Genomic DNA, 13,595 nt, shown 5'->3' on the forward strand with positions numbered 1-13,595 from the left:
AGGATGTGATATCCATGTTTTCCAAAGAGAATTTTTTTTTAATTAATTTGACCACAGAGCAATTTTCCACCTCACCTCAGTCCAGAGAAGATGGCAGCATTTCTGGAGCATTTGTCAATATTCTTGATATTTATAATCACCTCTGTAATATTTTTAATGTGTATAATTGAGCGATTTGTATATATTAGCGCTATTTCTTAAATCTGTAAACTCTGTAACATATTGTACTATTTAAATAGTTTAGTCTGTTACTGTTACTGTCTCGGAGCAACTGTAATTGCAAACTGCATTTGTGGATGACATAGCAAACTGCATTCACAGTGATTTCTAGACGTGGTCCTGAGCCCATGCAGGGATTTCTATGTTTTTAATGCAGGGCTACCTGAGGGCCCCCGAAGATCACACTGATTTTCCTTGGTTCTCTGAAACTTTTGACGATATTTCGAACTGCAGATAATGATATTCTCAGCGTCTTCACACATTTATGTCGAGGACCATTATTCTGAAATTGTTCCAGAATTTGCAAACAGTTTTCTGCAGATTGGTGAAGCTCTGCCCATGTTTACTCTGACTCTGCCTGTCTGTGATACCCTTTGATACCCAGTCATGTTGCTGAGTTGTTGCCAGTTAACCTAAATAATTTAAAAAAACAGTTACTTTTTTTTTTGTCTTTTGTTGCCCAACTTTTCGAGAAGCGCTATTATCGTCAAATTCAAAATGAGCTAATATTTGTCATAGAAGTAAAATGTTTTATTGTGAATAAAATGTGGATTCAAGAGATTTACAAATCGTTTATTTGCGTTTTACAGAGCATCTCAACTTTTTTGGAATTGGAGTTTTATTTGGATATTTGGATATTTTATTTATAATGCAAATTATAGGGATTAAATTCAATATGCAGTGGAACTTCCTGTCTCCTTAATAGTAGAAAGGCCCTTTTGCTCTGTGTGAAAATACTAAACACATAGGTAAACTATTTGTAGCCTGATGCTTCGTGTACTGCTCCAACAATGAAGTCATAGTGACCTCCAGTGGTAGAGAACCAAACTAAAAACTCCTTCTCCAAAATTAAACTTTAAACTCTTAAAAAACAAATTGAGCATTGCCTTGATTGTGACCAACTTTAATGTTTTAGCATATTGGACTCCCTACAAGAAAATACAATTAACACAAAATAGAATGCAGTTATATGTATAATAAAATAAAATAAAATAAAATAAAAGTATCAGTCAAAAAAGGCAAGACCATGTTGAATAGTACTGCAGTACTTTATATTTTGCAGAATGGCTATGTTCTGGGAACTGTTCACCTTTGTATGTAAATACATGAAGCCAAACAGAGGCAGGGAAAGCAGCACTGACACAATGCAGGGTACAGAACATGCAGACATCAGCTGATGCGTGCTGGCATGGAGAGCTTGAATTTCCTGTCTGCCTGCAAGACCAAACCACTTACTGAGTAGGCAGGGCATTCTCATCTTGTGCAAGTATCACATTCTTTACTGGGCAGAAGTGCCCTGTTTCTTATTTTCGCCTCATATTTCTCCTAAATTTAAACCCAAATTTAGTTTCAGCCAGACATTCATAGCTTTTATCTGAGGTCAGTTCTTTTTTAAATCTCGAGTTGTGGCTGTGTGTCATATAAAAACAAAGAAGCCCTGTGAGGTAAATTGTCTCAGGGTGATTTTTTGTACCTAAACACAACATTTATTGTTTGAAAACAAACTCTTTGGCAGTTTCTAGATAAGGAAGTGCTGCATGTTTTGTCAATGAAATACAGTCTGTTCATTAAAAGCATTAAAAATAATGCAGTTTTTTTGTTACTTTGGATTAAAATTAATATTTTGTTTGGATTTTCAAAGCATTTGCAAGCACAGATTTTATTTTATCCCCAGACTTGAAAGCATAGTGAGCCCGTTTGTCCTTGTGGAGGAGCACTAGCCTTCCTCTCTGCACAGTTTGAAACTGTATATATTAACATGCTGAGTTGGTTTGAGAACATGTCCTCTGCTGATGCTCTCTGAGTCACTTCCACCCTCCATGACAGACTGCCAACAGATGCAACTTAATGCCTGTGTGCGTGTGTATGTTCCAAGTCCTATTTATAAACAGGCCCCTTCCTCATCAGACATGCATATGTAAAATCAACACACATAAAACCATCTTCAAATAAAACAGCTCTTAAAACAGGACTAAACACCCCCTAAGGCTTGCAGTATGTTTTGATGATATTGCTAACGTCAGAATACATGCCACTCTCCACTGAGTGAGATGAGATTTCCTTACCTCTGCATTGGAAGACTAAACCACTGCATGCGTAAGCAAGACATCCCAGTCTTCTGCGGGTATCATATTCTTTCCTGGTTGAAACTCCCCAGAGTTTCCTTTTGTTATACTTGTTCTTTTTCTTTATAACCAGTTTCTTAACTAGCTACCGTTAAAAGCTAGTCGAGTACACAGTTAAGGTGCTGAATTTGTACTTTAAATTGAATATTTCTGTTTTCATGGTCATGTGAATTTGCATAATTATGACGAAGGAACTGACCTCCCAGCCCATTGTTCCCTCAGTGGTGCTAGTTTCAGTCATTATACTAATGTACTGTTGCATTTCTTTCCTTCTTACTTCATGCATCACTGTTGTCTTCAGAGAGTTAATCTGAAACGTTCCCTTAAAGCCCCACTACCCCTTGACCACAAAATATATTCAGACAGTTAAAGGGTAAAACGGAAAGCTTTATAGTAGCAAGGAAATCAGCAAATGGGCTCAGCAACTCTAAAGTTTCATAACACTGGCTAACATTAGCCACCATAACCTTGTGTTACACCAAAAATGTCAGCTTGTGGCAGTAAAGATGATACCATTAAAAGTGGGTTTAACTGCTTATGAGTTCAACGTATTCTTTGTAAGACTTTGTAAAACAGGTTTATACTTTTTATCAAGAGTCACAAGTACTTTAACCAAAAGGTTAGCAAAAGCTAGCAAAGCGAAGTAGAATATTGTGTAATTGTTGCAGATATCTCCCAGTATACATCATCATCATTAATATCTATGAAGCTGAACATGTTGAATGCATATAAAATGGTAAGTTTTTTGTCATTCTGTTTTGCACTTGTTTTACTGCCCTGTCCACCTCTAGTTACAAGCGCTTTAATCTGTGATGAAACATGAGTGCATGGGGGTGACCAGTGTCAGAGAAAGACGATCACGTTGGTAGCCTGGGATGACTCGAATACTTTCCACCATTAGGGTTTACGCTCCCCAGTTTGGAGCTGTGTGTGGGAGCAGGGAAACAGAGGCAACAAAGGTACAGCGAGTCAGGCAGAGGATATGAGTTCATTTTAGCAAATCTTACAGCTTACTTGGGAGGATTAATTGTGCCTGTATTTACAGACTAATAGAGACAATTATGTCAGACAAACACAATGGCCAAGTTTCCCAAAGGAAACCATTCAGCAACAAGAACATCAAGAAGCTCCGCACTATTAGCATGGTGTGCAACCTGGCAAGCAGCTGGCAGCAATGGGTGACAGAGAATGAGAACAAGCAGGCCAGCGAGCCAAGCGGCTGGGCTCCGTCTTCACTGGGTGGACCAGAGGAACCCAAAAAGAAGTGGGTTTCAAAGAAGCCTCCATCCATTCAAACGCAGCAAACAGAAGCTTCTAAAGGTCTCGCAGCTACACAAACAACGACATCAAAGACTGGTGAGGTTAAGACATCGGATGAGCCACCAGCGGCGTCTTTTATCAAGACAAAGCAAGTGGTGAAGACAGTGACCAGCAGCGCTCAGGAGAAGAGTGCAGGTATTGGGCTCCTGACAGAAAAAATCAAGAGGGAGCATCTCCCATCAGATGAGGAGATTGACAGACTGCTAAAGAAGAAAAGCTCGCCCACCCGTCGGAGGAAGTGCTCCAACATGGTGTCATCGCTGACCAAAAGCTGGAAGCAGGTGGAGAATGAGCAGAAGCTTGTTAAAGAAGGAGGAGATCCAAGAGAGGGATTCACCTGTGGGCGTAAAGAGGACAGTGGGCCCCTCGAGGCAGATGTAGAGGGACTGGAAGTAGATAAAACACACAGAACAAGCTTTTCAGAAGAAGCAGAGGAAAACAACTGTGAAGAAGACTCTGAGACAGCAGTGGGAATAAAAAGATCCTCAGTTCCAATGTAAGTAGTGTCACTGGGCTTCATTTTGTATTCAGAATTAAGTTTTCAAAAAAGAAAATGTTAAGAGGGAGTATAAAATGTTCACCAAATCAACTTTCATCCAACAAATTCTAAAAACTCAAACACTCTTTACTTCTTTTCAATATTTAAGAAATAGAGAATTGAGCTGACAGACTGGATGTTTTCATTAGACCACACAAAAACTTGCACACATTTATCATTTTTGTCTCCAACAATTACATTTAAAAGCAAGTAAAACCACAAGTTCTTTCTGTTGATTACTGAAACCCTGTTTAGTTATACAGGTAACTTTCTCATTAAGATTACACCTTTCTTTTTCAAATCAGATCTGGCCAAGAGAGAAGCAGAAATGATAACCAATATAACAATAAAAACCAGTACTGAGTGTCTTGTTCATTTTGTATTGACTTGTTGTGTCACTTGACATGCTTCACAGCTACAAAAAAGAAGCTGAGGATGCCAACAAGATCAACACGTTGTCCAAGAAATACAGCAGCGTGGGAAATCTCAAGAGCCGCTGGCAGAATTGGGCCTCTGAGCACACAGTTAATCAGAAACTCAACCCCTTCAGTGAATACTTTGATTATGACTATTCCATGTCCCTCCGCCTCCAGAAAGGTCAAGAGGGTTACGGACGTCCAAAGGAGGGTAGTAAGACGGCAGAAAGGGCCAAACGTGCGGAGAAACATATCCACCGTGAAATAGACGACATGTGCTATGTGATCAGAACTATGGCCGATCCGGACCCAGATGGAAAGACCCGGGTCACATTTGGAGAACTGTTTGACAGATACGTTCGGATCTCTGACAAGGTGGTGGGGATTCTGATGAGAGCCAGGAAACATGGGAAAGTGGAGTTTGAGGGCGAGATGCTGTGGCAAGGCCAGGATGATGGAGTTATTATTACTCTTCTGGTGTGATATTAACACCTGGGTCAAAGTTGTTCTTGAAATCCTCTTACAGCTTCTTTGCTTGCACACTGGAATTTGAACCTGAAATAACCCCCGTCATTGTCAGACAGCACTAAGAGGAGGATTTAAGATGCAGTTTGACCCAGGACTACTCGGTGGACACTTGCAGAACAATATCAAAAGGATACAAGCTGAGCTCGGCGGATGTGTCTCTCTACGGATTATCCAAAGAATACTTTTGCTGCTATTTTGGTAGATACTTGACGACTCTTTCTGTCAGTGTTTGAGCTGTAGCTGTCTTGCTCAGTGTTTTGAGAAATCTGCAGAGACTTAAAAGCTTTAAATCACAAGCGCTGAAGAGATAAAGTGTTGGGGTTTTGGTTCCTTAAAATCCATTCAGAGTAGCTTGCAGATTATCACGAGTGTCTCTTTTTCACTTCATGGTTTATGTTAATGAGATACTTGAGCATGTGCTAACGTACCAAATAATCAGCAGCTTTGCAGTATTCTGTACACTAATTCAAACATGGGTTGGGTTTCGCTGCCTGAATACATGCAGCTCAGCTTTCATTGCGCTACACCAGACACAATGCAGTGGAACGCCACAGTACTTTAAAACACCGTGGCCTTTTAGACCACAGCTCTTTGAAATGGTATCGAAGGTTGACCAAGACTGCAAGGGAAAATGGGAAAACTCATTAAATTGGAGAAATCCACTTCATGAAAACCACCTGGCCAATACTGTGTAGGTCCTCAGTGACGGCTAATAGTCTTTAAGTCATTTCCACAAGACAGCTGTGGCTGCCCTGTGGGTTTTTTGCACTAAGACATGGCAGAAAACCTCCTGTGGGTTGCAGCAAAGGGTCTACTTTGATCAGGCTGTTGCTTGGGATCATTCTACAATCTGGGAAGTACTGAGGCCTGGTGAGCACTTTGTCCTCTTTTAGTGTGTTGCTCGAGGTGCTTTTGCTTACTATTAGAGGATGTGCTGGTACAAGATCACATTAGAACAGGATAATCAGTGTTAATCGCTTCAACTGTCAGTGGCTTTACAGGAGTGCACAGCAGTAAAGTGTGAATAAGTCAAAATTAAAGTGCTGAAATGAACGAAATTATAGTTATAAGCTGGATTCCTAATCATACAGTAGCCTATGATGACTTGCTGTATTCTGTGTTTTGTGATGCTTTTTGTCTTGGGATTAAAAATAAAAAAGAAATGATAAAAATAAATGCTTGGATATGTTTACCAGTTAATCACTTACTAAGCTGAGGGCTGGACTGGCCTCCGGGAGCACCTGGACATTGTCTGATTGCCTGAGGGTCGTTTTGGGCTGCAGTGAACATTCAGCTTCATCAGCAAGCAATTTACAGACTGAGCAGGGTCTGAGGATTACAAGCGACTCTCTCAGAGACAGACTGTGCACTTTCCTTTTGCAGTCTCCCTCCATCACACAGGTGATGCACACAAAAGACACACACATAAGAAGCCCCATCACCCTCCCTCTCGCTTAGGAAGGTAATGTTACCAGGTAAACCATCTCTTGTTGAGATGACATCATACAATCTAGTAAGAGTGGTTAGTTGCCTGGATCCAGCCACTCTTACTGGATTGTATCATGTCATCTCAACAAGAACAAATTAAGTTGCTGAATTTCATGTAGATGCTACATGATTTAATTACGTTCGCCATAGAAACATCAAATCAAATTAATTGAATGTTAATGTTAATATTATGTTAAACCTACACACATATATCGTGTTGACACAACACAACCAAGATGGATTAATATAACATGATTTGTTTAGATGGAATATAAGTGGCAAGATAAAATTACGTTCATCCAATTAATTATTTTTTTTTTTGAGTGTAGTAGCACCTCTTAGTTGCCTGCTATAAACGAGACTAATATCGTGGTGAGTGGTGAGTGTGAAATGGGTTAAGCTGCATGTGGTTAAATAATGAACTGAAACATCAGCCAGGTCCAATTTTTTGTAGATCTTTTTGATCAGTTTTATCACAAAAGTGTCCAAACAAAGTATTTTTACTACACAGTTGCTTATTAGTGTTATGGTTGGTTCCGACTGTAACGCCGTAGTTACATTTTTTTAATGTCAACATTCTCTAATCTAGGTTTGAGAAGGCAGACATGCCCTTTTGCTACTCTCATCAGAAAAAGTCCATTACACCTTTCTATTCTGTTGTAAAAGTTGCATTTAAATATGTTCATAAATAGCAAATGAACCAAAAACCACAAGAAACAATGATGGAGGACAAAGTAGCAGAAAAAATGAACAAATAAAATGTGCAATAGTGATCGACGGCTGCTAAGGTGATATAGTCCTCTTTCAGGTTTTATTTTAGTCTTTGCTCGGGCTCCATGTCTTCCTCTTCCTTGTATGATTAAAAAAAATGTGCAGATTGGCTTTCCTTTCTATCAAATAGAACATTGTATTCTGACTGGAACTGATATGAACACCCTGACATGTCTGTCAAGAACACAGGATCACCATGAGACACCATGTAAGAGCTGATAACATAAACTCCCATTATGTAAAGCTCTTTAACTAAAATGATATTCTTTAAAATTCTAAATAGTAACTGTTTTCAAGGAAGCGTTCTTAACCAGATATCCATTAGTTCATTGCAGAGTGGCTGAACCCCAAGTGAACAGGAAAAGTCTGCACAAGGTTTTGGAGGTTTCAGACAATATCACTGCCAAACAAGGCCGAGTGGTGGTTAAGTAAAGTGGTGGTTAGTAAAATCAAGAACAACTAATAATCTGGTTCTGCAGGATTTTCAGTCATGTTCAGATTACTAACATGCTAACAATGAGAAACATGCCTAGCTGACATACTTTATAAATTTGAACGCCAGCTACTGCATATACTTGTGCAACAGACCAGTGAAAACTTTTATCTCCTAATTCAAATGTGAGGCACTATAAATGTACACATGGTAGCCAGTTTCTTACTGTAAACTGGATAGTGTACTCACACAGCCTTCTTGAAGCTCACATACAGACTTAAATCCCACTCAAGGACTGCTTTCAAGGACGTTTTCTTAAAAGATTTCATGTGATTTTGTAAAGTTTCAAACTTTGCTACGCAGCTATATAAGAACCAGTCCATTTAACTAATTAGGACAAATCTGCATATAATTTTGAATGTAGCATGCATTATCACTGCCGAGCAGCACCTAGGGATGGTTTGATAATGGGAGACTAAAATGTATCTGTTTCCTGCTTATATATCTGTACTTACGGTAATTTTAGTCAAAAAGTGAAATCAACTGTGAAGTCTGCAGGTGTTCAATGTGAACACATTATATGCATGCAAATATGCTTTAACAGAAAATACCGCCCATCATTTGTATGTTGAAGCACTAAAGGGAGTATAAATGAACCAGGCTGCGTCTTGCTGTAAACTGGAGAGTGTAGCTGCACAGTTTTGCCTAAACTTAGACGCACGTTTCAGTATTCGCGTCTTCATCTTTTTGACCTAAACAACCAAGCAGACAGGTGAGACCATTTTTACTATAATTACAATCAACACCAATTTTAAATAATTCTTAAATAATTAAATAGTTCTTTGTGTTCATGTTCACAGAATGCTTGTCGTTGTTGTTGTTGTTGTTATCGTTGCGCTTCTTGTGGCTTCTGCTTCAGCTTCCTGTAAGTGGCAATGAGGTGTATCTGATATTTCAGCATTCAATTATGTGTTTTTAAAGCATTTTAGGGATTTACAATTAAGTGACAAGCAATAATAGTAAACTGTGCACTGTGTTCACAAAGTATGATCTGCTTCATCGCTGTCAAACAAATTCAGCTGCCTCATGACGTCTGTTTTCTCCTCCTTGCAGTCCAGCCTCAGTACTCTTTCTCCCCTTCTGTCGGGTCAGGAAGTGGCACCTAATTTGCTATCACTGGAGAAGATAGGATCACAGCTGTAAGGGTCTGGGAAACCTACAGTGGCCACATCATAGGGTGAATATAAAAAAATAAAATTACACCTTGTGATATTAACACTGCTTTCATTCAAAATTAGCACAAAAGAGATAGGTCTATTGATCTATTGGTCATGAGAATGCAGCATATTAACCACCAGCAATTATCTTACATTGTCTTTGTCTGTGTCTCATTTATTTATCAGCATTCAGTTCCACTATGGCTGTTTTTGATCCAAACTACAACAACACTGCACACTGAGGACCGTAGCATCATCTGTTCAGTTTTTGGACAGGAATTGCACTTTGCACAAAATTCTTTAGGGGTATTTTCATTAGTATCTAAAATGATAAAGTATCTACATGAAAATAAGTTATAATTACTATTTTTTTCTTCTTATCCTTATAAAGTAGTTAACCTACTGCTTTTGCCCAATTGCACACATCAGTGATCGAGAAAACGGGTGTTGATAACTGTAATTGTTTTCTTTTGGCAATCTGTCATCTTTCTATTACTCACTGTATACTTTTAATGCCATTATTCACCGTCCTCCACACGATCCAACAAAAATACAACTATACGTGTAAACTGGAAATTAGTCGATTTAATTTGCTGGCTCGATGGAGTTTAATTCCTGTATCTTTAAATAAGAAAGCAATAAACATCTACTTAATGCATAGATCATAGATGCATAGATCTTCTTTGAACAAAACGTTCCACTTTAACTAGAGCCGCGAGACACATTATGGGACACAGCCTGGCTGAAGACTAAGCGAACAGGAAAATATTCAGTTAAAATAGAAATCTGAATATACTGAATGAAACTCGAATATATTTGATGAAAGTCAGATTATATTGAATGAAAGTCTGGATTTATTGAATGAAAACTGACGTTGCAAAGGCTCTGGCGCCATCTTGTGTTTAAGACGTATAATATTGTGTCGCTACAAGAAGTAGCTCAACAGGGGAGCAGCATTCCTAAGTAATGAAGACATAATTCTCTGGAAAATGCTTGTACTGTCGTAATTAGTACTAGTAACAGTAACATATATATTAATTCCCCAATCTCCCACGGGGCTGTCTTTATCCTTCGAGCTTGGCTCCAGTTACCATGAGGACCACTGTTTCCTTCACCTCCACATCTTCTCCAGCTCCTTTCTCAGCCCTTGTTATTTCTCAAGTTTCTTATGTTCCTTCTTCTTAATATTGCGATCACTTGGTATAGCTACATCAATCACTACAGCCATCTTCCTCTGCTTGTCCACCACTACTATGTCTGGTGGCCTCTACCTGCATTGTTGCCTCAATAATCCACCTGTTAGTAGTAGCTGAACCTGATTAACAATCCCCTCTGCTACCTAACTGACTAGATCAATATCCCAGAAATTTGACTGACTTGATGCTATACTCTGATTAAAAAGGGTTTCTATAGTTTTGTGATGACTGTAGTGATCACTGGACTGTAGTCACTGTAGGCAGCGTAGGGTTTATATTAATTTTTAAGATCCCGAATTTGGTGCTTTGATGATGTTGGTCAAGCACTGTCTAGCATGTCAATCTAAAATCTGTCATAGATATATCATTCACTCAAGAGATATGGTGACAGCACAGACCACCTGGATAGTGACAGATTGAGCTTAGGCTATAATACTAATACTAATACTACTACTACTACTAATAATAATAATAATAATAATAATAACAACAACAAAAGCATCTGATGTAACAATGGACTTGAAACAGATTTGGAAGGTGACAAAGGAGGTGCCACATCCAGTCATCAGGCCCCAGTGTGTGAAAGCTCCACTGTTCTATCAGGATCCAGTAAGACAGACAAAGAGCTACAATGTAATTATCAGTGAAATTAACTCTTGATTGTTCTCTAGCTGCTACAGTAACAAAGTGGTGGGATTGTGTTCAAACATTTGGCTCATGAACTACTGACCAAAGACCTAATTAGTTAAAAGGAGGAAGCAAATTATTTCTCCTGCGTAGACAACAGGATTTATCTTATATGTCAGCTCCTGGCTTCCATTGTGCAATTGTACCAAGCTTAAAATCTAGATCCAGTGGGCGTGCTTTCTCTCACATAATATGCAAGCTAATTTTTTATTCTTTTTTTTTAACTTGTGTGTGTGTGTGTGTGTGTTCTGTCCTGCAGACTTTGATTTAATTGCGTTGAAATGTGCTGCGTACACAGACATTTGCCTCGCTGTTTCCAGCTACGGCTAAAACTGCTTTCTCTGCAAAACCCAGGAAACTTCCTCTTCCTTCCAGTAAGCGCTGAGCCTACACTTCCCAGAATCCTTTAAGGCGCGGCAGCAGCTGTGCGCTCCGGCTTGCCCGCAGCAAAGTGGTGATAACACACCAAACAAGGTACAATGAGCGAGCGTTGACTTTTACATTTCGTCTGCTCCCCTTTGCGAGTGATGCCCAAATCTGTGGAGTAGCACCATGGCCGTGGAAGGTAAGGCGCCTCACAATGCGCTGCCCACACCGGCGTGTCAGGTTTTTTGTGTCCTTTCTAATATTGCATACAATAGTATAGTTATCATATGAAAGGATTTACACGATTCAGCCAAGACACAGTCAGGTCAGCTGTGAAAGGCTGTGATTGGGTGATGTTGTAGCCTCTGCTCTGTCAGCGTTAGATGCGCCGTTTTGGTCATCTTCTCCGAGCCTATTATTACGCTGTACAATTGAATCAATGTACGGCTGGTATTCAGAGTGCTGATCCATGATCACACACCATAAAGCCTCGTGTTAACGCGCAGCCTCTTTCTGTATTTACATTGTGGCAGCCTGTGCGCCTCGACGTTGCTCTGCGATTGGAGCCCCGGTTAACAGGTCTGCGACCGAGGATCGCCGAAGTCCTTTGACACGGTCGCCTCGGCATTTTCTCTGGAGGATTCTGAATCACTTTTATGAGAGAACATTAAGATAAACCCATCTCTGCTAGGATTTATTCACGGGTCTTTTTCGTGATGCAACAGCGCGCCGTGTGAGCGCTCAACCTGTTCCACAAGAACAGTCTCTTAGAGGCTGCTCGCCTTTCAGCAGGTGGTGTGGCATGTGGACAGGGGTGGTCACCTGCCTCTCCCCGTGAGTGTCAATACACAGTTAGTTAAGGTGCTCGCTCCGGACGTTTGAGGTGAGGGAAGTGGCAGTCAGTGAGTCACAATGCTCGGCCAGTCTCCTCACCTTATCGGAGGCATCCTGTGGATCCAGAATCCAATGAGAGGTATGTCAGAGGCATGCTTTAAACGCATTGAGTGCAGCCAGCTCTCTCGCTTGTGAGGGCTTCTCCAGTCCTTTGTTTGTGTATTTCCCCACGCAGGTATGTTTGGTATGACATTTCGAAGCGCTTGCATAGCCAAGATCAGGTTTTTTATGTGGGACGTTTGTGTGCACAGCCATGTCTGTGTATTGTCTGACCTGAACCAGTCTCTCTTGTTTTCTTTGGTTTAAGTTATCTTAGTGAGGATACAGGTTTTTTTGTTTTGTCCAGGATGTATGTGTAGTGGCATTGATAGCACAGATTAAACAGCGAGATGAGATAAATGCTGTCTGACTGCTGTTCCCTTCATTTTCTCTAATGTTAAGGTCCTGTTTAAGATTTTAGTGAAGCATTTGTGCTTGCCCCTAGAGCCTTTGATCATACTTCTCCCCTCATTGGTTAAACCTATTGTAAGGTTCAAGGCCGCTTTAAACATTCTCAAGCTCTGTGTTTGGCCCCCAGTCGAGAAATGTTGCAGCCACGAAGTTGTGTCTTTACTGCTCCGATGATATTGCATCTTAATAGGGCAGATAGCTGAACAACAGGTATAGAGACGTCATCTGTTTCAAAGCATCTTAGATACAACCTTTCCAGAATATTCCCCTGTATAGTTTCATTCATGCACCTCTTGAGATTCATCATTCAAAGCTGTAAGAGCAAGGCTGTCTGCAGATGCACTCTTTGTTCCAAAGCTGCGTAGTTTGTCTGTTGTCCAGTTTCAACCATTTCTTCAAGGAGCAATAGCATCAGTCCTCAGCCACACCACAGCTAAAAGTCATGACATCACTTCATTTTTCCCATGAAATGATTTAATGCTCCCAAAATCATCTTACAGGATTGGCACCTCTATAGGAGATAGTCAAACAAAATGTCACCACTTAAGGCTTGAGCAGTTCATGCAGCTATGGAATAAATCTTTGCATTCGAACACGATTCATTTACTTGTGTCACTCACAGAGATGAATTATGAGTCACGTCCCTATTCACTGAAGCTGCAACAGCCACAATCTGAAAGAAAATCACACACACACAAACCAAGCTCGCACAAACTTTTCCAAAGCTGTCAGAAACATCCTGCGGAGCCTTATGCTGAAGGTAAAATGTACTGATGCTACAGAAATACTGTGACTCGGAGTAGAAGAAAGTAATATGGTATTCTCTTACTGATTCACTTTTTCCTTAAATTTAAGAGGGAAATGTTTACTTTCATCTGACAGCTGTATTTTTCACATTATAAAAGACATAGAAAAAGGATCTTACATTGAACTTAGGAGGCTTTGG

At 40.0% G+C, this 13,595-nt stretch overlaps 2 protein-coding genes across 4 annotated transcripts in view; both read left to right on the top strand.

Annotated features, from left to right (window-relative positions):
- Positions 1–2,937: 2,937 nt before the first annotated feature.
- abrab (actin binding Rho activating protein b) lies at positions 2,938–6,323 on the top strand. 2 transcript variants are annotated; one of them, XM_080296367.1, is made up of 4 exons: positions 2,938–3,081; positions 3,247–3,304; positions 3,391–4,161; positions 4,619–6,323. In XM_080296367.1, the coding sequence occupies exons 3-4, from the start codon at positions 3,407–3,409 to the stop codon at positions 5,100–5,102; spliced, it is 1,239 nt and encodes a 412-aa protein (XP_080152493.1). In that variant the 5' UTR covers positions 2,938–3,081; positions 3,247–3,304; positions 3,391–3,406; the 3' UTR covers positions 5,103–6,323. The 2 variants fall into 2 exon arrangements, with proteins under 2 accessions (XP_080152493.1, XP_080152494.1); XM_080296368.1 differs by lacking the exon at positions 3,247–3,304 and having other exon boundaries at positions 2,942–3,081.
- A 5,022-nt stretch (positions 6,324–11,345) lies between these two features.
- samd12 (sterile alpha motif domain containing 12) overlaps positions 11,346–13,595 on the top strand; it is a 128,931-nt gene continuing 126,681 nt past the window's right edge. The window contains exon 1 of one of the 2 annotated variants that reach the window (XM_080296400.1): positions 11,346–11,504. In XM_080296400.1, the coding sequence (XP_080152526.1) occupies positions 11,492–11,504 (13 nt within the window). In that variant the 5' untranslated portion in view covers positions 11,346–11,491. Of the gene's footprint in view, positions 11,505–12,106; positions 12,279–13,595 lie in introns of those variants that run through there. The other variant, XM_080296399.1, reaches the window with a different exon arrangement.

This window comes from Astatotilapia calliptera, chromosome 22 (assembly GCF_964374335.1).
Source record: "Astatotilapia calliptera chromosome 22, fAstCal68.1, whole genome shotgun sequence".
NCBI lineage: Eukaryota > Metazoa > Chordata > Actinopteri > Cichliformes > Cichlidae > Astatotilapia > Astatotilapia calliptera.